This window comes from Solea senegalensis, linkage group LG18 (assembly GCF_019176455.1).
Source record: "Solea senegalensis isolate Sse05_10M linkage group LG18, IFAPA_SoseM_1, whole genome shotgun sequence".
Taxonomy (NCBI): domain Eukaryota; kingdom Metazoa; phylum Chordata; class Actinopteri; order Pleuronectiformes; family Soleidae; genus Solea; species Solea senegalensis.
The window spans coordinates 6,461,262-6,486,555 of NC_058041.1; the positions used below are offsets into that span (position 1 = coordinate 6,461,262).

Consider the following 25,294-nt stretch of genomic DNA (forward strand, 5'->3'; position numbering starts at 1 on the left):
GTGCTGACTCAAGATTTTGACCAACACACACACAGGCACGGCATAGTTTTCCAAACTTTTACGCTGGTGGCAGCAGAGCTGTTTTTCCCTCTTTAATGGTAAAGGCATTAAATGTATTGAACATGTTCTTCCTTCACAAATGCTCTTGGTTGATTGCGGTCTAGTCAAGTGAAGTGAAATGTCGTAAACGTCTATCTTTACCCCTCTTACTATAGAACCTATAGGAAGTGTCCATGACAACACTGCCTTCAGAAATCTTTCAGGGTTCATGGGGAGTTGAAGCGATGCTGTAATGCATGCAGGCTAAGAGAGCAGACGCTCACCAGGCTGTTGACAAGTGACATGTTTTCGTCACGTTACTGTCCACTTGGAATTCTGTTGAATGAATCAAATTTGATTCATTATTACAGTCATGCTCCCAGTGAATTAACATCTGATGATGTCACCTTGTGCTTGAGATGTTTGATTTTCATCTACCAGTTGTAAAGAAGTAAAGAAAACACATTTCTGTGAAAAAAAGGATTACTTTTGAATAATGCCTTATCAAAACCTTATCACCTTTAACAATAAAAATTCACTTGTACATCGCACATTTAGTGACAGTCCAGATATGTAGCTGCATCTGAAACCATTATAACAATAGGAGGAGGAGGAGTGTAGTGAATTAAACTGGAGGAGAAAAGAAGTACATGCACCTCTGCACGCACACACATTCACACTTTCTTAAATGCTGGTCACCTGACATCTTCTGCGAGGCTCTGTCCAAAATAAGTCTCTCTCTGTGTCTCTTTGAACTTCTTTCCCACTACTATTGTAGTTATAGTGAATATAAAGTCATTACTTTTCACAAGCTTTACTTCTTCTTTCAGACACATATGATAATCAAGCCATTTCTTCCTGTTCCTCAGAATAGGTTTATCTGTCTGTCAAATCTTAGTTGCATATTTGCAACTGTTTAGATGTAAAGTGAAGTATGATGTGTAAACATCTTAGATGTGGTGTTTCGGGATGTACATCTAATACCACATCTACAAATGCTCCTCATTTAGAATTCCAGTCCCTGGGCAAAACTATAACCATCAGTTTTAGAAGAATGACATCAGAAACCCCTGTTACAGTTTGTTCCCCTCCTTTCTCGTGTTGTCTCCATGGCAACAAACAGTGTCCCTGAACAGAAGGGTGTTTGAAGTCTTTCACAAGCCATCTGTCTTTCTTCGCCATATATATGTGAATGTGTCATATTTGTTGTTATATTACTAATTATTTGGTGCGCAAGATGTGCTCATGTCATACTGCGGTGTGTGTGTTGAGTGTACACTATTGTGTCATTCACAGCAGGGCTTTTACAAACAGCCTACAGTCACAGAACACAATGCAAGGTAAAGGTTGAGGACAATTAAACAATTAAAGCTGCATTATGTATTTTAAGTAATTGTTTAACAAAAGTACCTGTGTCTTATTTTCAGTTGGAAAGCCTTTCATGATTGTCAGCTTTTTGATTACACCAAATCACTGGCACAACATAGTAGTGTAAGCTTTTATGACAGGCCCTTGTACACGTGAGTTACTAATAAAAAACACCCACACATTCACTGTATACAGTATTAAACAACAATGTGGATTTTACTTTGCTAAGAGAGGAGAGGTCATGGACGGTGCTTTGTCAGAGTGCTGACAGGTGAAAACAATGCTTGAGTCAGAGCAGAGGAGCTGTTCAATGTCACTGTAGTGCTGAACTGACCACTGACTCTGACAAAAGGGCATTTTTGTGGTGCAATAACTTCACAACAGCACTCCCACTTGATAAATAGGCAAGCAATCATATAGCAATAGGAAGTCTACGAGAGCACAATGAGACCATACAAAAACTGATCCAATTGTGCACTCGGTAGCGACTTGAAAAGGTAACGTGTCACACAAGGCATGGCAGCTAACCACCATAATCCATTAGCACTGAAAAAAAATGCTTGGTGCTTGGTTTATTTCAGTCGTGATGTCCTCCTGAACACACTGTGACAAAATGTATATGAGCTTGTCCTGGACGGCGGGGCTGTTTGATCAGCTCTTGCAGCACATGGTCACAACTTGCCAGCAGCTCAATAATTGCAAGACATTTTGCACTGTTTAGTTCAATATTTCCCCATTTCCCCTTGCAAGTAGCTAGTGTTAGCGTCACATTCACCCACAAATAGGCTTCAGCATTTGTCTCCAAAAGAGCACAGCTTTACACACGTCCTTCTCCAGCTGTGCATCAATGGTTGACATGGGGAACCCAATCGCTTACTCCCTTCATCCATGCATTATTATAGCAGGGTGGAACACAAACTACACAGCATAAATTATAAATCCCAGGCCTGCCTCTCTCCGCGGGCCCCCCAACCCCACGGGCCCCGCTGCGGCTGCACCTGCTGTATCGCCTACAGTTACGCCATTTCACCACATCCAATCAGAATTGATAACGACACGTTTCACACGTCTTTCATACTGAGTTCTGCAGCAGAGGCAGCAATTTTACCTTTAAATTTGGCTGGTCGAAATATGTACATCTTATATTGTAAGATCTCTATGTAAAGTCCCTGTTGTGATTTAGTGATATATATAAATAAAAAATGCATTGTAATTTCACTTCACAGACAGGGTGGCAGCATGAAGGAAAAAAATCTGTACACTTGATGCTGTGCTGATGTTCCATTTCTCTTCTCTCACTTGAAAATAGACCAATGGGGGGCCTCGGTGACAATGTTGCCTTGGTAACACCTTTTCTGTATATTTGTCTGAACAGGCCCACGGTGAGCCAGAATAGATATTAGCAGAAATAGATGCACAGGCACATACATGTGTGTTATTTTCTGCCTGTGTAAAGTTAAACATAGTGAGGCTGTAGAGGTTGTGTAAAAGTTCTATTTATGTCACTGTTATTAGAAGAACCTCCAGTGTTGACAGTAAATCTTCACATTGAATGTTTCATTCATAAGTCCGCCACCCTTGATATTGAAAATGATTTAACAAAAACAAACAAACAAAACATCAGTTTAACTCACATCATGTTATTCACAAATCTTTTTTTCACACATGTTATTCACACAAGATTACACACATCTATTCATCCTACTCTCTTTAGCAAATGCTGTGGTCATTTACATTGTAAGTATATATGAGAGACATGCTGACCTTAGTCGCTCTGCCTTCCACCGACTGTGCTATTCTTAGTATGCTGATTTAAAAGAGAGCTGGACGAGACTGTGAAACTAGAACACTGCAGCAGAGAGAGAGAGAGAGAGAGAAAGAGAGAGCTGGACTGAGATGGGAAGGTGAAATGAAAGACTAATTTAGTCTGCTCTGCTTCCTGCTGAGTCTCAACCTCTGTTTTTATTTCTGTCTACTGGACTGCATCAATTAAAGTCATTTGGATTACCCCGCAACCTATCTAAGGCCACTGCATTGAGATTCTCTCTATATATTCGACTAAAGATCTTTAAGTACCTGAATGATTTTGTTGTTTTCTTTCTTCAGCTTTGCCTCAATTTCACAGAGTTGATTTTTGTCCAGATTTCTAACTATGCATCAGACTGTCAGTAGTATACATCGTATATGAAAGTGTTTGCACCCCGCTGACTACCGTTTAGAATATGACATAAAAAGGACAAACATTACTACCCACAGTGCAACAGTATTTCCCTCTGATGATTCATCTGCGACGCATCACTAGGCTCCTCCGAGTGATCTTGAGAGAACAGAGATTCACAGCAGGGAGGACAAGTTTGGTGACACTTGTTTTTCCTCTTCCTCGTGCTGTCGGGAGTATTCTTGATTTATTGTCCTTTGATATAGAAAATGTTCCCACTACTTCTTTCTTTCCAGTGTGCGTAATAAAATCTTCTTTGCAAGGCTGCTGGTTTCCCCCCGTGAGCTCATATGAACTGACTTATGAACTAACATGTGCAGTGTTTTTTGCATCATATCACCACACCTTAAATGTTATTATTTATATTTAATTGTGCCACCGTTTTCAAAGTGTAGTTGTGTTCCCTGCTGACTCTTTGCTGTATCTTCTGTGTGTGTTTTTGTTTCTCAGGATGAGGTGGACAGTCAAAACCCAGTGTTAAGAGACAACCCTCAGCTCCATGAAGAAGTGAAGGCGTGGCTCAAAGACCAGAAAGTGCAGGAAATTTTTATGCAAGGCAAGTTTTTGTTATTCCTGTATAATTATATTAACTAACAGTAGTATTGTAACAGGTTGTGCAAACAGTGTTTTTTATACTGCGGCAATAAGAAAAATAACACTGCTTCATGTTACAGGTCCCTATTCGTTGAATGGCTACCGTGTGCGTGTGTATAGACAAGACTCAGCCACCCAATGGTTCACCGGCATTATTACACACCACGACCTCTTCAGTCGAAACATGGTCGTTATGAATGACCAGGTACGCTTGCTCTCACACGCAATACATTCACACTGCTCAACAATTGAATTAAGTCAAGTTTTTTACTTACACACGTGGACGCTCCTCTGTGTGTTCAGGTGCTAGAGCCTCAGAACGTGGATCCATCTATGATCCAGATGACCTTTCTGGATGACGTAGTCCACTCATTGCTGAAAGGAGAAAATATCGGCATCACCTCTAGACGAAGATCACGATCCAGCCAGAACAACAACTCTGCCCATGTGAGTACATGAACACACACACACACACACACGAAACTTTAACCTCTGTTAAAGTTCCCTAAAATTAGCTGTAGTGTTGCTGAAGGAGGAAACACATTCGAAAATAGCTGACAATGTAACAGTCTGCGAAATATTAACATTTACAATGCAAATGAATAAAAATGCATAAAGTGGTCATTGAAATATCTAGTGCACCAGCAATACTGTGTGCAATAATGTGAACGTATCCGGAACACCAGGGCACCTCCAACTGCTGTTATCAACTTCATGCCCCCCAAGCTCAGCGAAGTCAGGCAAGTCATGGAGAAGGCAAGATCTTCATCAGCATCAGGCCCAAATGGAATCCCCTTCAAGCTCTACAAGAACTGCCCCAAGGTGCTTGAGCTGCTATGGTACCTCATGAGAACTGCCTGCAAAAAGCAATTCATCCACTCCGAGTGGCAAAGAGCCATAGCGGTCTTCATCGCCAAGGAAGCGAACTCCAAGGACATCAGTCAGTTCAGAAACATTGCCCTGCTGAACGTAGAAGAAAAAACCTTCTTCTCTGTGCTGGCCAGGATGACCAACACCTACCTGCTTGAGAATGGCTACATCGACACCAACTGCCAGAAGGTGGGAGTCACAGGCTTCCCAGGGTGCGTAGAGCACTCTACAGTGATCTGGAACCAGATCCAGAAGGCCAAGCGGGAGAAGACAGACCTGCACATTGTGTGGCTCGATCTTGCTAATGCGTACGGATCAGTCCCACACCAGCTGATAAACTCCTGCATAAAGAACATGGTGGCATCCTACTTCAATGACCTGCAGATGTACTTTGCCCTCCAAGACTTCACCACAAGATTCCACTGAGCAACCCATTAAACTGCAAGTAAGATGGATGGGGCGGCGACAGAGCAGTAAAGGGGCACCATCAGCAGAGAACCACAACGCCTGCTTTGAAGGAGAATCAGGCCAAGAGAAACACCTAGGCCGTTTGCCCCTTACCAGGAGTGAAACATGAGAGTCGACCTGGCTGATGACCCTGCAGCTGACCCGGGGGCACCAGAGGAGGTTCGACTGGCAGCAATGCCTAGCAGGTGTTCCACCTACCTGTACATTTCACTTTGGAAGCAAATTTAAAAAGAAAACTCTGCCCTTGTTCATATTAAGCTTTAAATCAAGCATCAATAAGTGGTGCCATCAGAGCACCATCAAAAAATAACCAGCCTGGAAACACGCAAAGAATAATGAGGTGAACAAAAAGGAGGTAAAAAGATAAGATCAAGGCTTTTTTTAAAACTCCGATTTTCCATATAACCTCTAAATGAAGCAACGTTTTTCTTTGTTAAATAAATCCGCAGATAATTTTGATTTATTAAAAAGATATTTACACACATTATCTACTGGGGATTATTGTAGCCACTGCCTGTTTCAATTTGCTCACATTCATTTGACCTCATCATTGTCAAGAATCAACAGTTGTTTATCTGTTGATCTACTCTTAACATTTTAAAAGCTTCCTAAATTTCATAAATGTTTTGCTGTTTTTTTTCTCAAACTAGACAACAACCGTGATTATCTTCTCTCTTTTGTCTTTCTTATTACTGTCAGTCACATGTCTGCCCTCTCGTTTTTGAGTTTCCTGTCTTAATTGAGAGCGGCTTTGAAGTGAAATAAATTTAAACACAGAGACGTGCACCGTTCAGGTTAGGCTTCTTTCATACGGTGAGACTTGTGAGCAACAGAGCACTTTTCACAGTTTGTCATTTTTGGTTAAAAATAATGAGACAAACTGTGAAAAGATCTCATTGTTGAACCAGTCCATTGAGCAGTCAGACAGTAATTTCTGGTCCCGCAGTGTCATTTTCTACATTCACATTCATTTTCTGGTATTATTATTATTATTTTTTTCATTTTCGTCTTATTCTTGTTAATGTGTTATAGATGGCAGGAGGGAGACCCGGTGGGACCACTGGCAACACTCAGGTATACCAACCTTTTTCCACCCACCTTTACCCTAGATACCCATAGATTTACTGCTTTTATCAATAACAACACTGGGCATCTCTACAATATCATGTGGTCTAGGCTTCACCTTTTAAAGTACCTTGAAATAATATATGTTTGCTTGAGTGCATGGTGTAACATTTCTTTCTTTTTTGAAATCATCTCACAGAGCCATTACACGCGAGCCCAAGCCCACAGCCCCCGCCCCATCATGACCTCATCAGGTCCCAACCCAAAAGGTTCACAGGGGACGTTGGCTTCCCAACAACACAGCCAGTCACAGCAGAGCCAGCAGCCAGCTAGCCAATCGCACCACTCACCTGGAGGCAGCGGCCGGGAGCAGAGGGAGCAGCGCAATTCCCGCTCGTCAAGGAGGAAAGGATCAGACAGCAGCGTTCCGGAGGAAGACAAGGACAGGAGAGAGGAGAAAACAGGTAGAGGTGAAGACATTCTCCATCAAACGCTGCTGTAAAGATAAACATTAGCTCATTGTATTAAGTTTGAGTGTCTGGAATTAACCAGTAAATATTGTGTTATCTGGTAACAGGCGCAGAAACTTGACTTCCTGTTTTGTGATTTGACATATCAGTTTAGTTATGAAGAAAAGAGAGTCTCAGGTTTGAAGTGACAAAGCTGGACACCACTTGGTAACGACTAATCAAACCTTTTTAATCATCATTTATTCAGACTCCAAGTCCAAGGTGAAGCAGGTGGTGAACAAACGTAGGAAGGGCGAAGAAGATGAGAAGAAGGCGGGTTTAAAGAGGCTGAAGACTGACATGACATCTGACCTGTCAGAGAGCAGTGACTCGGAAAACCCGCACAACAAAAGGGTCATCCACTCGTCTTGCTCTTCGTCCTCCTCCTCGTCTTCCTCCTCCTCATCCTCCTCCTCGTCCTCCTCCTCGGAGCCCAACTCTGAAAATGAACTTAAGACTCGCAGTAACGATGTAAAACCAAGCGCAGTTTCCAGAATGGAGGAAGACGAGAAGCCGCTTATACAGGGCGCCAAAATTAACAATTCCTCGGCTCTCATTGGACGGCTGTCCCCATGGGTGGAGCTTCAAGCTACAGAGGAGAGCAAAAAGGGTGTGGTTAAGGATACAGGAAAAATGTCCATGAAGGAGGTGGAGGAATTGGTGGCAGTAACACAGATCACACAGTCTCCACGGCAACCGTCTCTAATGTCTGACACCATCATCCAGGGCGGCATTATGGAGAGCAGCAAGAACACTGTGAAAGGTACAGGCAGCTGCTGCATTGCAACTGTTCTATAGATGACAGTTTTTCAAATGTACCATTCTTAAAACGTTCAATTTTATTGTGTTTTAGCATCGTCTCGATCCCAGACCCCGTCCACGTCCCACATCCATAGCAGTGGCGTGATTGACATCACGGATGACGCCCAGGCCACAGTGCACCGCGAGAGCTCCGAGGCAGTGTCGGCTCTGCTCGCCTCCCAAGCTGATTCCACTGCTCTCTCACCTTACCTCCCCCTCAACCCATCCCCGGTCTCCTCTCCACCCATTCCACCTTCTCCCTCACCATCGGAAGGAGGCCGTAGAACAGATGTCGAGCCTCCTATGCAGCAGCAGCAGCAAAGCATTTTGGGAGGTGCCATGGCTGCACCAAGGAGTCTAGGCAACAAAACAGAGTTCGCTCCCTCTGAGGTCATCAGGTGAGTCAAACTTTCTTGACAGGTTCTGAACATAACATCTTATTTAATGTCCTGATGTGATGAGTGGGTAGCAGGTGTGGTTAAGTAGCACATCTGCCAGTGACTGGTCATCAGAGAACCACTGTATGTTGACAGAAATAAAGATGTAAGATGCTACAAAACATCTTTTTACAGGCTGTCTGAATTTCGCTCTGGAAGTATTTAATACTCAAGAAATAATCCCTGTGAAAACTGTTAAGCTTGGACTGTGGAATCCAAACACCCCACATACCCAACCCCCAACATTGTCTCACTCTCCTTAAACAGTAAATCCCAATATAATCCCTGATAACAATGCATCATATTTCATTTGTTTATAATAGGCTTTGTGTGCACAAGCTGTTGGATAAATACAACTGAGAAGTGTTTTTTACTATTTACTATTTAAGTTGTACTTAAAGTTAAGTTCTACTTAAATAGTAGCAGCTGAGAAAATAGTTTTATAGTTTTCCTTTCTTCTTTTTTGTTGTTTCTGTGTGTTTTTATCTATGCTCAGTAAAAATGAAAACAATTGAACAAGTGTGATTTCATTTGATTAGGTTATAAAATATTGGAATACAGTTAAATTTGACTCATAAATCATGTTTCAAAAAGGAGTTTGATGTAGTAGTTTTTGTAGAAGTAGGATACTAAATCTTATGTGCTTTCTTTTCCAGGCCTCTCACGTCAATAGCTGATAGTGTGGTGCTGGTGGAGAAGGAGAAAACTGTCCTTCCTCATCATCATCTTCATCATCAACAGCAGCAGCAACATCCTCTGCAGCACATGCTACAACAACACTACACACCCATCCAATCTGGCATTAAGAGCCCGCCTTCATCTGAAGAGACGAGAAAACATTTGCAGCAACAGCTGCCCTCCCACAAGATGAGCACAGTCCTCTCCCCCGATTTAGCGAAACCCAAAATGAGCCCCAGCCCAAACCCCAGCGCACCTCAGCTTGACTCGCTGAAACAGAAACCCCAGCATCCCAACAATCACCAGAGCCACCCCTATCCCAGCATGCACTCAGCTGAACTTCTCAAAGCCCCAAAGTCCCACCCAAACCTGCTGGACATTTCCAAACCTAAACCCACCACCTCTCCAGAGGTCTCCAAACATAAAATACCACGATACTCCGATACGTCCCCACCTCCGACAGGTCGTTTGTCCGCTAAAGTAGAAACAGTAGAACCTCTGCGGTCTGGTTTTAAACCGGTGCCAGCGCGGCCAGAATCATGTGGAGTCAGTACGAGCAGCAGCACCAAGAGTCCTCTGATCATTGATAAGAACAAAACCTTCACCATTTACAGAGACCCAGCACTGGTCCGTTCCGATGCAGAGAACTCGGCTGCTGCCACCGTCTCTTCCAATCACGTGGCAGCCTATCTCCATCCCCATTTGCACACTCTGCACTCCCCGTCCCCTCACTCACCCTGCCACCCGGCTTCCCACCCCCACGCCGCCTCTCACCTCCTCGCCACAACTCATGCCTCTGCCCTACCTCATCCACACCTCTTACCCCCTGGGGTGCTCCAAGGTATGCCTCCGCCCACAGCATCTCTCCTCGGGGGTCACCCTCGGCTCGACTCCCCCGGCGGATTGGGTCACCTCAGCCTACCTCACGCACACCAGCAGCAGTTCCTACAGGTAGGACTTCAGGTACATCGTTGTGGTTTAAGGCTGCAGATTTCACTTAACCCAAGCATGTAAGAATATCTCAACTGCCCCATTCTCTCTGCCATTTCCTCCTTCCAATTCTCCTTCCACATGTGATTTAATGACATCATCCTCTTTATTTTAACTTAAAAATAATGTTTGTTTTCAGGGTCAAGGCCCTCATCCACCTCCACTTCTAACCCAAGCTCACGGCGGGGCAGCAGGGCTAGGCCTCTACCCCATCCTCTGGCAGTATCCCAACGGAACTCCAGCCTCCTACCCCCCAGGACTCAACCTGCCCCCCACAGCTAAGTGGGTCCACCCCGAAAACCCTGTCACCGTGAATTCTGAGGCCTCTCTCAGGAGGGTAGGCATAACCTGTGTTTTGTATTTAATAGAGAAAGTGTGCATGTCTCAAGGAGAAAAGTGGAGGAATGACATTTTATGATTTTTTTCTGGTATAACAACTTAGTTAAGTTAACTGGGAAAAAAAATATTAGCTGCACTGTTGTATTGTAAATATGGTGTTATTGTGTTTGTAGGTTTTTTTTTTTTGTACTATTGACAGGCATGACCACATTTTCTAATTGCTTATTTTACATAAAGTTTAATCATTTATTGATGTATGTGTTTGCAGAACACAGCCAGTCCATGGCTGCACCAGGCTGCCGGTAGCACTGGTGACAGTCTGGGTTTGCTGAGCCATGTCCCTGTCCGGCCAGCAAGTGCTGATGCCAACCGCCACCACATTAAGATCAACGCACATGCAAGCCCTCCATTGTCAAAGGGCAGCATGGATCTCCATAAAGAGTGAGTAGAACCATTAGTAACATTTAAAGTTAATTTCCAAGATGCTGATTTGGTGTCAGCATTTATTACGCACGTTTTAGCCCGGCTGAACAAGAAACTTGTGAGTGTAGCTCTCCGGTGTGTGGACACAGTGAGTGGGAGCATGAGGCTTTCCTGCTGTCTATATTTAATTTCACTACGTTGGAGCAGGACTGAAAGAAATGCCACAGGACAATGTTTGCTTTGGACATTTGAACAGCCTGCCCTTTCCTTTTGTAAAGCACGAGGAATTCAAAGAGCGAAGTTGGTCCCGAGAGGCAGACAAGCAACACCAGCCCAGTCAAATGAAGTGAAGTGTCGCTAAACCCATATTAAAGCAGTTCAGACTGAACGCTGCTCTTTCAGCAGCCAGTGCTCCTTCTTCTATCACCACTGTTTACATCATTTAGTCTCCACTTCAATGCCCATGCACACAAACACACGGCATAATTGAGGAAACCTCACAAGCGACTTGTTCTTTAAAAATGCTGATCAGGAAGTAAAATGACAGCACTCCTGTCTTTTACCTACTTGTATTTTGACTGTCACACGTCCACATTAATCTATTGTAGTCCTCCGTTTGTTTGCATGCAAAACAAAAGACAGCAGCCTAAAGTTGTGCATCTTAGTCTTAAATAAGCAGTGGAGCAGATTGGAGAACTACTTATGGTGTAAACGAATGAATGAAAGTTAATAATTGACTCTTCTGTTTGCAGGGATTTGGAAAAGAAAGGCTTTGTGGATCCCATCAGAAATATGACTCTGGCCCAGCTGAAACAGGAGCAGACAGACAGGAGTCGAACCCCCACAGGAAAAGATATCCATTTACACCGCCTGTACCTAGACCCTCTGAGCAAGGCCCGTCTGTCAAATGCACAGGTGCACTTAACTTTTATTTTCAGCACTTAATTGTCTTTATCTGAAGCCGTGTTCATCAGGGTTTTTTAGGTTGTACTGTCATTTTTCTGCTTAGAAAATTTTACTATTCTTAACAGTGTTATTTTCTTTCCCAGGATGCAGTTCAGGCTGTAGACAGAGTCAGCAAATACAAAGAGGAGAATCGGCAGATCCTCAAAGAGAGCATTGAAGTCGCGCCGTTCACTGCGAAGATCCAGCGCTCTAGTGACCCAACAATGGACAGGGACAGAGAGAGAGGCAGAGATTCAGCCTTCCCCGTCCGGATACCAGCTCTCACCTCGCCCAGCCCCAAAGCCAGCCATGCCCACCCCCACATCATCCAGTCAGAAAAAAGCAACTACTTCACCACGCTGTCCAACAGTGTGGTGAACGAGCCTCCGAGACTGTACTCCTCCAAAGAGCTCAGCTCTTATTACGACAAAGTTCCAGGGGTTGTAGCCAGTATTGGTGCTGCTGTGCCCAACCAGGGAGCTCTGTCTTTAGGCAACCACAGCTCCAAAACCTCCCTGTCCAAGCCTCCCCCTCTTATTAAACACCAGCCAGAGAGTGGAGAGGGTTTAGCAGGGAAAATCACCGAGCAGCTCAGCCAGCAGGTAACACTAGTCCAGCATCAACATCAGCATCACGCAGGTATGGACAGGATCGAACGTCGCAGCCCTGCCATTTCCCCTTCCTCCTCCTCTACATCCTCCTCTTCCTCTTTGGCCCAAAACCACCACCATCATCATCATCACCACCACCAACAACAACATCACCACCAACAACATCACCACCACCACCAACAGCAGCAGCAGCAGCAGCAACAACACCAGCTCAGGGCAATGCCATCCCTCCACCGAGCGCCTGTCTTCCACCCCCCCACACAGCATGCGCTGGAACGGAAAGAGGCTGCAGAGCGGGAGCGGGAGCGAGAGAAGGAGAGGGAGAAAGAAAGGGAAAGAGGGGGTTACGGTGGTCGTCTGTCTCCCCCGACCCTCACACCCATCCAGCCTGTTAACTTAGTGGCAACTGGTAGCAAAACATCAGCAGAGCAGCAAAAACCTCCCACGCTGCTGCCAGAACTCAGGGACATCAAAGGTCATGGAAATGCAACCACCATCACCTCTGTGGCCTCTGCCATAGGTGGGGAGATTATGACTTCATCCACAGATGGATGGAGAGGTGGAGAGATAATTCAGGAAAGAGGAGGAATGTACTGTGGAGAGAAAGGACTATCCAGGGGCAAGCCTCAAGCTGCAGTGGCATCAGTCATTGTCCGTCCATCGACATCCATTAAATATGACAACTCATATGGTGCTAACAAATCTGGTGCTATGATCCATCAGGATCTCCCCCATGGTAGGATTTACTCATCCAAGCTTCAGGGGGAATGTCCAAGGTTAGGGGAGAGTGTTAGAGAAGCTGGAGCTGGCAGGGTTATCCAGTCCAACTCGAACATGGATGATATGTGTGTCCAGTATAAAAAGACTGCCATGTGTGGCATGCAAGGAACTATGGGAGGCGGTATCACAAACTCTGTGTGCATACAGAGTCAATCTGTGGCAGCGACTAACCAGTTAGGATACTCGGTTTCAGCTCGGGGTCAGTCAGGAGAGCACCAAGAGGGCTTTGGCTCTCGCACCACATCACCAGGGGGATCTCTGCGTCCCCCTACTCCAGCAGGAACTTCCCAACCCAGTCCGAGTCACACTCCGAAACCTAGCTCCGTTTCATCCATTTCTGGCTCCAGCCAACCTCTGTCCTCCTCCTTTGTCCATCTCAAGAAGCACAAAGCTGCGTTAGCTGCAGCTCAGTCCAGGAGCATTGTCTCCACTGCTCCCACATCTATCACAACTGGAAACTCCTCCCTGTCCGTGGATACGATTGACAAAGCTCCCATTCGCAACTCCCCGCCACCACCCCCTGCAAGCCAAGCTTCATCATCATCATCTTCGTCATCATTATCATCATCAATTGACTGCGGCAGCAGCAGCAGCTCGGCAAGTGGCAGCACAACGCCAGGAAAGTCCAGTCCCCTGCCCAACAACCAGCCCTCAGGCTCAGCCCCGACAAGCAGCGCTCAGCCCAGTAACTACCACAAGTTGAAGAAAGCCTGGTTAACACGGCACTCAGAGGAGGACAGGAATACAACTGCTACACCAATTCCCACCAGTACTAAACCTGAGAAGCTGCCCAGCACCACCACCACCACCACCACCAGCACAAGTAACACAAATAATACTGCAGCCATGTCTGAAATGATCAAACCCTGCACTGTCAACCTCAGTGCCTCCACCTCCAGCGAGGTGGAAATGAGCAAGGACATCGGGATTAAAGGTGAGCGAGAGAGGCAGTCGGAGGAGAAGATGGGAGCAGCAGCAGCAGGAGGTGGGGAGGACAGGAAAGGAGCTCTGTCGTTGAGGCGAGGGAACAAACGGACATACGAGTCGGGTTCAGAGAGTGGAGGAGATGATTCTGACGCCAGTGAGAGCAAGATGGAGGGCCGGGCCAAGCGTCAGCCTAAGCCGACCTACAAAAAGAAACAGAATGACATGGCCAAGAAGAGAGGAGACAATGAAAAGGATGATGATGACATTAAGCCCAATGGTATCTTCAGATCGGCCCGAGAGAAGACCAAACTGAAACTGGCCAGCAGCAGTAAGTGTGACATTAATAATCTCTCTTCAAATGTGTCTTGACTTGTAAGTTTTTGTTAGCCCGTCTCTGAATTTTTGTTTCATTGTGTATAAAAAGTGTAAAAATGTTTTTGTATCGTCTCTATTTCCTAGACTGTGTTTCCTCTTTGCTCAGCAACAACCAAAACACGGATACTGATAATGAATTAATAATGTGGTTTTCCTCTCAGATGGCATCCCACGCTCTGTGTTGAAGGACTGGAGGAAGGTGAAGAAGCTGAAGCAAACAGCGGAGTCGTTCCTGCAGGACGACTCTTGTTCAGAAATCGGACCCAACCTCCAGAAGTGTCGAGAGTGCAGGGTCATCCGCAGCAAGAAGGGAGAGGAGCAGGCACACTCCCCTGTCTTCTGTCGCTTCTACTATTTCAGAAGGTAAAACTCTCACTATTTCGTTCCTCTACCACATAAAATCCCTCCAATACGTTGTCATACACTCACTTGTTTCAGTTTCCAGTCTCCAGTTTCACTGTCATCAGAGACAGCGTATGGTTTAAGAGGCTGCATGTCTAAACAGAATACCACAAATAGAGAAATAAATGGAGGGAGAGGAAGGAAAGATTTTTTTTGGCTGAAGCCACAACACATAGATCATTAATCCTGTGGCTTGTGCAGTTTGCCCTGCCTCCGTCTGTTTCCCTCTCTCGTACACACACTTACTGCGAGTGCACAGGCAAGCACTTGTGTTGGATAAGCAGCAGCTGCAGTCTGAGGTCTAACAAGGTAAATCTGCCAAAGAGGATTTTCTGCTCTATAATCTTTTCCCCACTGACTCACTACAGAACTGCTGCTGCTGCAATCTCTCGCTGGCTGTCGCCCTTCCCTTCTCTGCATCTCCACCTCTAATTCTTGTTGTCTCACCTTATCTTAACTCCCTACCATCTGACCCATAGACGTAAACGTTCACCTGAGCTGGACACCAAGGACAGTGGTTGCTTTACTGTGAAAGCTTTTTTGCTATTTACACTTTTATACATTGTTGTGCCGTTTCTTCCCATTCAGGCTTTCCTTTAGTAAAAATGGAGTCATTCGAATCGATGGCTTCTCGTCTCCGGACCAGTTTGACGACGAGGCTCTGGCCCTGTGGGCTCCTGGGGCAATGGAGGAGAGCCCCCTGGAACATTCTACAGCCAAGTACATCCTCAGCTACATCGGAGATAAATTCTGTCAGATGGTTGTGACTGAGAATACTGCAGCATCCTGGGTCAAGAAGGATGGTAAGTTCTTTTTTTAAGTTTTTTTTAAATGGCTGACTTTGTAATTATCCAACCCCTGATGTGTTTTCATTCTGAACCTGTTGTCTTGTGTTTTTCAGCCAAGCTGGCATGGAAGCGAGCGGTGAGGGGGGTGAGGGAGATGTGCGACGCCTGTGAGGCGACGCTCTTCAATATCCACTGGGTCTGTCAGAAATGTGGCTTTGTTGTCTGCCTCGACTGTTACAAGGCCAAAGAGAGAAGGAGCTCCAAAGGTCAGTGTTGTTTTTATTTGGACAAACTTACAATGCAGTAAATCTGGCATGTATTTGTAGCACAGGCCCAGTGATGGGATTGAACTCTTTATTAAAACTTCAAGCTTGGAGCTGCCAAGTAATTTATCGTTGACACCCAAACCAAATGGTTTATATGAACAAAAACCTATTTAATATACACATGTGCAGGTGGTTTTTGAGTAATGAGGCTAACAGTGGTAACCTGTTTTCTTGTGTGCATGTTTGAAAATACACTACATCTTCTGCAGGTCTATTGTTATAGCATCTGATTTGTGTCTTTCTTTCTTTCTTTGATTAGATAAAGAACTATACACCTGGCTGAAGTGTGTGAAAGGCCAACCCCATGATCACAAACACCTGATGCCAACACAGATCATACCAGGCACAGGTACGCTGAATGTTGCGCTGTCTTCTTATCTCGTCATTTCTTGTAAACACATACAGTATTTCATTTTCGTAGATTAAAAAATAACAAACAATTCTTCTTCTTTTTTTTTCCCCTCAATGTGTCAGTGCTGGCAGACCTGGTGGCTTCCATGCACGCGCTGAGAGATAAACACAGCATCAAATCCCACTGCCCCTGCACCAACAGACAGAACCTCCTCACCAAACTGCCAGTCACCAATGGAGTGTCACAGGTACCACTGACCAATCCACTTCCTATGCCAGGAAACAGCCATATTATGTGACAATCGCTCTGACGTTTTGTTCATTCTTATGAGGAAGCCTCTGACAATTTGTCTGCTAAAATCAACTAGAAAGTATAATTACCTTATGTTCTCTCTCCCCCTCCTCTCAGGTTCTGCAGAATGTCTTGAACCACAGTAACAAGCTGTCTCTGGTGAAGGCCGAGCCGGGCACTCAGCAGAACTCTGACACAGGAGCAATCAAGGCAGAGACTAATGGAGGAGGTGTCGGAGGAAGCAGTCCAGGCAGCGACACAGGAAGTGCTCCCGTCACCCCACCAGAGTCCCAGTCACCTCTGCACTTCCTGGCCGACCTGGCAGAACAGAAATCCAGGGAGGAAAAGAAAGGTTAGGGGAAGGTTACACTTAAATCTCTCATTGAGTGGTCACATATGTGTGATATCCTCTAAAGCACTAAATGTAATATTATGATGGTTATCAGTAACATTTCCTTATTTCCCTCCGTCTCCTTGTGTGCAACAGAAAACAAGTCAGGGTTGCTGGGTAAATCCATGAAGGAGGACAAGGACGTAGAAAGCCTGGAGGTCCTGCAGCAGTGTAAAACCACTTCTTTGGTCACTAACAATACAGAGCAGGGCTCCACACTCCGAGATCTGCTCACCACCACAGCAGGGAAACTGAAGCTGGGCTCCACTGATGGATCCATCGCCTTTGCACCCGTCTACTCTAATGCATCACAGGTACACACATGAGTTTATGGAGTAATCAAGGATGTACTGATGATTCCAGGTTTCATGGAAAATAGCAGCAGTTGTATCACTTAGTTTCAAGTAGAGCTTCTGTTTTCGACTGTGTAAGGATGATACCAGTATTAACTAATGTCTTTCTTCTTTTAAAGACTGGAAAGAGTGGGCGGAGCATGCCCAATATCCTCGATGATATCATCGCTTCAGTGGTGGAGAACAAAATCCCCGCCACTCGCCAGAACATCACCACCAAGCTGTCAATCAAGCAAGAGCCCATCACCGCTGGTATCACCATCAACAATGCCGCCGCCATCACTCCTGCCGTTACTGACGATACCAAACCAGACAAGAAGAAGTTAGTTAGTGTTTCTGCGACTGTGCCAGAAGATTCAAACAGTCAGTATCCAGACATTCCCCACTGCTGGTTAAACAACCGACAGCTACTGTGGCTCAAAGATCACCGGAACCAGAACAACTGGAAGCTGTTCAGAGACTGCTGGAGACAGGGACAGGTAACGGCAGCAGCAGTTGTCACCGCAGTGATTGCTATGATTAAATCCTTTGCAGATAATAACTGTCGTATGAATGTGTTTGTTCAGCCTGTGCTGGTGTCAGGGATCCATAAGAGACTGAATGCCGGTCTGTGGAAAGCGGACTCCTTTAACCAGGAGTTCGCTGACCATCAAGGAGATCTTCTCAACTGTAAAGACCAGGTGGTGACCAACTCTGGGATCAAGGAATTCTGGGATGGATTTGAGGACATTACCAGTGAGTTCATCTTCTTTTTCTGGAGTGATTGAATTATTGATTGATGTGATGCTTACTTCCAATAACTGACATAGTTCTACCATTATTGAGCATTTGCTGTTTGAGTCTGACTTAATTCTTCATATTTGTTCAGAGCGGCCCAAGTCCAAGGATGGAGAACCTATGGTCTACAGACTGAAGGACTGGCCGTCTGGAGAGGAGTTCATGGCCCTAATGCCCTCAAGGTAAACATACCCATTAACACATAACACAAGCATACCATCAGCAAGAGTCTAAAGTTCTAGTCTAAAGTCTAAAACAGTTCTAGAAGGATTGGTTGGATCTAAATGAAATGTTGTTGCAGATATGATGACTTGATGAAGAACCTGCCGCTGCCAGAGTATTCTGATCCAGAGGGAAACCTCAACCTGGCCTCCCACCTGCCGTCTTTCTTCGTCAGACCAGATCTGGGGCCGAGACTCTGCTGTGCCTACGGTGAGAGGGAAATTAACAGTAGCAATGATTTATAATCAATCGGCCGTGTTTATAGCAAAAGGAATTAGTAGATGAAATGATTTGTGAGCCTCAAACCTCCATGAATCTGAACGTGTCTAACTGAAAAATGCCCTTTGAATCTTCTTCTTCTTATGGATCAGCTTTGTGTCTTCCTTCAGGTGTAGCTGCATCTCAGGACCAGAACTTTGGGACGGCCAACCTCCACGTGGAAGTGTCGGACGTCGTGTCTGTTCTGGTTTATGTAGGAGTAGCAAAAGGCAACGGAGTCCTGTCCAAAACTGGTAAGACTGAAGTCAGAATAATGAGGTTTCTTTGCAGCCAAATACTGATGTTGTTAAGATAATAAAATGCCCCCCAAATAACTGTGTGTGTGTGTGTGTGTGTGTGTGTGTGTAGGAGTGTTAAAGCGTTTGGAGGAGGAGGATCTAGATGAGGGAGTCCGCAGGAGGCTCAAAGACTCCAGTGAGACACCAGGGGCGCTGTGGCACATCTACCTCAACAGGGACATGGACAAAGTCCAAGAGTTCCTGCACAAGGTTCGTACCTTTTCATCGCATGCTTCAGCTTTCAATGAAAATGTTGTGAACCTGAGCATGAGTGCTAACCTACACACGCACTCCCCGCCTACTTCAGCTCTGTAAGGAGCAGGGATTGGAGGTTTCCCTGGACCAGGATCCAATCAGAGAGCAGGGCTGGTATCTGAGCAGGAAGCAGCGTCAGCGGCTGATGGATGAACATGGAGTCCAGGGCTGGACTGTAGTTCAATTCCTGGGAGACTCTGTCCTCATACCAGCCGGGGCGATGCACCAGGTATGCATTTAGTAATACTATCATTCACGTGTTTGGTAATTGACATATTTTATTTATGTTCCACAATATCTCCTTTTTTTTTGTTGTCCCCATCAGGTCCAGAACCTTCACAGTTGTGTTCAGGTCATCAATGACTTTGTATCTCCGGAGCATGTGGCCAAGTCCTTCCAACTGACCCAGGAGCTGCGGCCCAGTAAAGAGGAGGTCAACTATGAAGATAAACTACAGGTGAGCGATGCAAGTCAATGAATTCCATGAATGAAACCCTTTACTGCTGAATTTGACCAGCAATCATCATCATCATGCTGATACTTGCCTGACTAACCATAACGGTGTTGATTTGACAGTGCAGCGGTCTCTCTGCTTCCTCCTGTCTAAGTCGTATCCCATCATTCTGTGTGTGTGTGTGTGTGTGTGTGTGTAGAATAAGGGCATAAAATGGTGGTGTGAGTCATCATCATTGATGTCTTTTGGACGTCTGCTCTGTAAACCCTCCTCACACACACACACACACACACACACACACACTCATCGTCCATAGCGAGGCCTGTAAATGGGATGAGTCACCATCCGTCTTCTGTCTGTGTGACGATCTGCCGTGGAGGAAAAGGTCTTCAGCTCTGTTTGGTTCGACAGTGAGCAGCTGATCACTGCAGAGGGGAAAATAAAACAATAAAGTGCATTAAAAGCATCGTTACTGTGGGAGTAGAGCGCTCTCTTTGAGACAGACGTGAAATAACGAATTTGTCCTCATAAGTTCAGTTGATCTCCTGGGCGGTGTCCACATTACCCTGTTTTCATTTAAAGATGTTTGAAAAGTCTGCAGCTCCTCTTAGTATGGACGGGGGAAAAAATGATCTGCATTTACTTCCTCCTCCACTCAGCTGTCAATGAAAAGCTCTGTTTCACCTCGTCAAACAAACCCTGCACTGACCTTTAACTGTCGTCGTTTCTACTAGCATTTGAGCTGCGTTTGTATGGATGTGGATTATTTCTGATATGGAATATGAATGTTGTTTTTAAATGAAAATGTAGTAATAAAGATGTAACCTTGTACTTTATAGCATAGACTGCACATAAAAAGTCACCATTTTCTGATTTGTAAAGTTAAGTCCAGGGAGTAGAATGGAAGTAGCAGTTAACCACCAGGGGGCGATATGAATGGAAGTCTATGGGAAAATGACCAACATCTGACTTCATTTATAACATCAGAACATATAAACATTTTCCTGAGGAGCCAATGATCTGAAACACTAGTTTCAGGTCAAAGTGTCGTAATTAATCAACTCTTAACCTGTCCCCTCCTCTTCCTCCTCAGGTCAAGAACATCCTATACCACTGTGTGAAGGAGGCGGTGAGCTCGCTGAAGAGGAGCAGCTCTGAGGAAGATGAGGAGGAGGAGAACTCATGACGCCTCCTCTGGCCTCGCCCGCGCCTCCCGTCAGTACCTCCCCCGTCGCTGCGCAGTCCTCCACTTCCCGTGGAGTGACTGCGTCACATGACCACAAAGAGGCGGACGGGTCAGAGCTGGCCGTGTGGACCCCGGGGGGACCTCGCCGCGTGAGCTCCACACCTGCCTCGCCTCGCACCACGTCCAGGTGGCCACTCCCACCTCGTTCATCACGAGCCCCCAAAACCTCGAGTGCCAATATAAGACGAGGCGACTGGACGTTAGCGGTCAAACGTCAGCGAGCACTGAACGCGGTCCACACACCTCCACTGTAACACGCCCCAACTCAACGTCACTGATGGTGCGTCCGGTTGCCATGGAGACCCGGGCTGTCCTGTCCTGCATGCAGCAGTGATGATGGAGACTCAGAGACACACTCACCCCTCTGTCTGCTCTCTCTCGCTGATCCACTCACAGTCACACACACACGCTCACACACGATGTCACGGACAGAAGATTTCGCTGATCACGGCAGCAGCAGCATCACCAGCAGCAGCGTCAGAATTAAAACTTGACATTTCTGATGTTAAAAAAAAATAAGAAGAAGAAAAAAAAAAAGAAGAATAAAGGGGGGAAAATGCAAAAGAGAAATCTCAGATGTTTGAGTCAGCAGTGACTGCTTCTCCCTCTATGTCGTCTCTCCTGTAACTCTGTCTGTTCTCGTCCTTTTTTCTAGTTCCGTCTGTACGTCGCTGTTCCGCTCTTTGATTTATTTTCCTTTTCATACCGACGTCGTCGTTTTATTTCCTCTGTGAAGATGTATTTATTTTATAGCTCTGTGATGATGCAGTGTTATTGAGACAAAAAGCATTCATGTAAATGTGACTTGTACAGTTTTTTTGTTGTTGTTTTTTGTTTTTCCTTTTGATATGTGGTTTTCAGTTGTAATACGGCTCTACTGTGATGGAGGACACGCACACACACACACACACACTCACACACACACACACACACACACACACACACACACACACACACACACACACACACACACACACACACACACACACACACACACACACACCAGCTAATGCCTGTAACCTTGGGAAATGTTGATGCTCTACAGTCCTCATGCCATAAATGCATTTTTTGAAAATGAACTGCCAAACTATTGTAAAGACTGTGTAAAGTTGTATTATGTAAAGAAAACAAAAAACAAAATGGCTTATACACACAGCATTTTATGAAAAAGTATTCTCTGTAAAATGGATACATTTACAAAAAAGATGTAATTTATTTATGAAAAAAAGAATTGTCTCGTTTTTTTTGTTTTGTTTTGTTTTGTTAAGATTTACTATGGTGAACGTTTGAAGTAAAAAAGGTAAAATAATGAAAAAGTTAACTGTAATGTGTAAATATATACTTTCACTGAAGTATTTTTTTAAAACATGGCTTGCTTCAATTTCAAATTTTAAAGTGCAAGTGTTACATGCTTTGTACATTGAAGTTCAAAAGGGTTTTACATTTTCCATTAAAATGGATTTATCAAACGGTTTGATGCCAGAGTTTGTTTTTTTATTTTAATGATATTAATATTTATTGAACTATATTAATGAGGTTAAAGGAGATTGGTTGATTTTTCCACCTAAATACTGAACATTAGTTAATTTTAAGCAAGACAAGTTCTTAATTTTGATGAAATACTGATTTTTATGCGATAGACTGACACAGTCTGTTAGTTTTAGTGTTTTCGGTTCAGTAGCTAATGGAAGAAACAGTCCAGGATTTACACAGCTAGAGAATTACTTTATGTTCTTGTTTTTACCAGATAGTTGAAATGTAAGATGTAGTGTTTAGTGTTCGCCACTAGATGGTGGTGTTTGTCCACTTATCTCACTGTTTCTTTGTTTTGTTTCTAGTGATTGGCCTCGTCCCAGCGTTTCCCCCTAAAGGTAGGAACCAACTGTCTGTTTGTTTTTCCCTGTGAGAGTCTTGATTATTGATTGATTTCTGTGATTATTTTTAAAATTAAATCTTCCACAGGCTCTTGTGAGTGGAAAACACGTCCAACAACAAGCTCAGGAGAAAATATTACACACAAAATGATGACATCTGGGTTTCCAGAAACAAGCAAGACTCTAAGGGTTTGTTTTTCTTTCTTTGGCATTATTTTTGGCTTCAATGACGACTGTCGCAGAGGCTTCAGCAGAGTTTGCTTTAATGTAATTATGTTGTCAGAAAAATAAATAAACACCAGTCAAAGTTTTTATTTAAAAAAAAAAACAAACTGCCACTTAACACATTTACTAAATCCTCTGCCTGGTTTTTTATGTACAATGTCTGTGACCCGTGTGTGTGTGCGAGAGTGCGTGTGTGTGTGTGTGTGTGAGAGAGAGAGAGTGCTGACATGAGTAATGCTGGGATCAACTCTCATTCATAGTTTAGTTCCAAAGCTAAACTGGAAACACACATATTATCCTGCTCTCCATTATATAAACTGTGTGTGTGTGTGTGTGTGTGTGTGTGTGTGTGTGTGTGTGTGTGTGTGTATGTAGTGGATGATACACAGAGACAGGTTAACTGGAGTACACTGAGGCAGAAGTTCACCACTGAGTTCAGACCGAGGTCACTCTCCCTCTCTCTCTCTCTTTCTCTCCTTCCTTCATACCTTATCTCGTATCCCTCTGTCATCCTCTACCTCTTAGCTTTCTGGCTTTTTAACATCTTCCTTGTTTCTCCTCTCTGTTTCTCTCTCACTTCTTTCTTCCTTCCTTCATACCTTATCTCGTATCCCTCTGTCATTCTTGACCTCTCTACCTCTCTTAGCTTTAATGGCTTTTTAACATCTTTGTTGACCGCTTGTTTCCAAACAACTCAGGTGTGTGTGTGTGTGTGTGTGTGTGTGTGTGTGTGTGTGTGTGTGTGTGTGTGTGTGTGTGTGTGTGTGTGTGTGTGTGTGTGTGTGTGTGTGTGTGTGTGTGTGTGTGTGTGTGTGTGTGTGTGTGTCCAGGTATTACTAATGTTGTGGGGACCTAAACCTGTATACACAGTCACATTATGGGGACTTGTCTTCCTTGTGGGGACAAAAAGCAAGTCCCCATAACGTAAATTACTACATTTTAAGGTGAAGGTATGTTTTAAGGTTAGGCTGAGATTGAGGTTAGGGTTAGGGTTAGGATTAGGATGTGTGTGTGTGTGTGTGTGTGTGTGGGCGGGCCCTCTCTTCCAAAGTGCAGTTAGATGAAGTGTGGTCAGGGTTCAGTTGTAGGTCAGAAGTAATGTAACTCCGCCCCCACTCACAGATACAGATCCTTCCACTGCTTTCAGATCAGCCAGTAAAACTATACAACACACTTTTATATACTGTACTGTACTGATATCATAAAATCATAACGGGTTTGTTTTGGCGTAGTGAGGCCATTCAAATCTGAATTATCATTTATAGTTGGACCTTTACTTGCAACAGCAACTCATTTCACCTGTGTTAAGTACAATGAGAAGCAGAATCAGAGCACAAATGCACAAAGGCAATAAAGGAAATGTTGATCATAAGTCTTTTCTCTTTTAGACTGTTCTCTGAAGGTCCCTTGAAGGTCAGGGGTTCAAGGTGAACAACGCCTGCCACATGATTCACTTAGTTTTCCAGTGATTAAGGATCATATTTGAGTAAAACAGTGGAATCATAGCAGTTTGGAGTCAAACTTTCAGAATTGTGCGCATAGTTCCATATTTCTTTGTGTGCATGAAATGGAAAGTTAGATTTATATTTTATTTTAAATCAGTATTTCATTGTTGTCAGTGGCGCACCTGCAATTAACATTCAACATATGCAGTTGTCTTGTGAAACCCTGAACTTGTCAGGACCCGTCGTCCTCACCGATTGGACTTGGTTAGGTTAAGGTTATGGTTAGGGACCAGTTGGTTATGGTGAAGGTTAGGGATCAGACTTTGTTTGGTCTGTCCAAATAAATGAAAGTCACTCCACTGTCCTTGGAAGATAACAGTGGTCAGTCAGTCGGTGTATACAAAGACAAACTGCTCTTCAAAGTGAGTGGACGTGTCATAAATCGAGTGTGGGGACAGGGAACAGCTTCCTGCTGCTCCTCCCCGTCTGAGAGACAAAACTCCACAGAGAGACATTCACTTGTCACATAGACAGACAGACAGACAGACAGACAGACAGGGTCAGGCCTTCTTCACCGCTACTGTTGCACATGAACACCACAACCCACACAGATTGTGTGATAGATTAATGGCAACAAAAGTCACCTCCACCAACAGGGGGCAGTGCTGTTCCAGTGCGTCTGTGCAGCTTCAGGTGTGTAGTAAGTGTCATTGTTCATGAACTCTTAATCCAGGAAATCCAGGTCCTGGATGATGTTGAATTTGGACTCTTTTTTGTTGGACTTTCCTTTTTCATGTTTGGCTCTTTGCTTCTGCGTTTTTGTTTCTTGTCAATTTGTCCTTTAATGTCCTTTAACAGAACATGATGGCAGTTCAATTATGCTCCCGTTAGAGGAAAAG

General features: G+C 44.5%; 1 protein-coding gene across 3 annotated transcripts in view; it reads left to right on the forward strand.

Annotated features, from left to right (window-relative positions):
• The window catches only part of jmjd1cb (jumonji domain containing 1Cb), a 90,610-nt gene extending 69,243 nt beyond the window's left edge, over window positions 1-21,367 (forward strand). For 2 of the 3 annotated variants that reach the window (XM_044013108.1, XM_044013110.1), the window contains 28 exons: window positions 4,076-4,181; window positions 4,300-4,424; window positions 4,523-4,666; window positions 6,590-6,631; window positions 6,822-7,092; window positions 7,340-7,894; window positions 7,985-8,330; window positions 9,026-9,998; window positions 10,177-10,374; window positions 10,645-10,817; window positions 11,552-11,714; window positions 11,849-14,390; window positions 14,599-14,800; window positions 15,428-15,642; window positions 15,741-15,893; window positions 16,213-16,302; window positions 16,428-16,552; window positions 16,714-16,948; window positions 17,084-17,301; window positions 17,460-17,819; window positions 17,907-18,075; window positions 18,209-18,299; window positions 18,419-18,549; window positions 18,729-18,851; window positions 18,967-19,106; window positions 19,204-19,380; window positions 19,477-19,608; window positions 20,699-21,367. In XM_044013108.1, the coding sequence (XP_043869043.1) occupies window positions 4,076-4,181; window positions 4,300-4,424; window positions 4,523-4,666; window positions 6,590-6,631; window positions 6,822-7,092; window positions 7,340-7,894; window positions 7,985-8,330; window positions 9,026-9,998; window positions 10,177-10,374; window positions 10,645-10,817; window positions 11,552-11,714; window positions 11,849-14,390; window positions 14,599-14,800; window positions 15,428-15,642; window positions 15,741-15,893; window positions 16,213-16,302; window positions 16,428-16,552; window positions 16,714-16,948; window positions 17,084-17,301; window positions 17,460-17,819; window positions 17,907-18,075; window positions 18,209-18,299; window positions 18,419-18,549; window positions 18,729-18,851; window positions 18,967-19,106; window positions 19,204-19,380; window positions 19,477-19,608; window positions 20,699-20,791 (8,292 nt within the window). In that variant the 3' untranslated portion in view covers window positions 20,792-21,367. The remainder of the gene's footprint in view (window positions 1-4,075; window positions 4,182-4,299; window positions 4,425-4,522; window positions 4,667-6,589; window positions 6,632-6,821; window positions 7,093-7,339; window positions 7,895-7,984; window positions 8,331-9,025; window positions 9,999-10,176; window positions 10,375-10,644; window positions 10,818-11,551; window positions 11,715-11,848; window positions 14,391-14,598; window positions 14,801-15,427; window positions 15,643-15,740; window positions 15,894-16,212; window positions 16,303-16,427; window positions 16,553-16,713; window positions 16,949-17,083; window positions 17,302-17,459; window positions 17,820-17,906; window positions 18,076-18,208; window positions 18,300-18,418; window positions 18,550-18,728; window positions 18,852-18,966; window positions 19,107-19,203; window positions 19,381-19,476; window positions 19,609-20,698) is intronic. The other variant, XM_044013109.1, reaches the window with a different exon arrangement.
• Window positions 21,368-25,294: the final 3,927 nt, after the last annotated feature.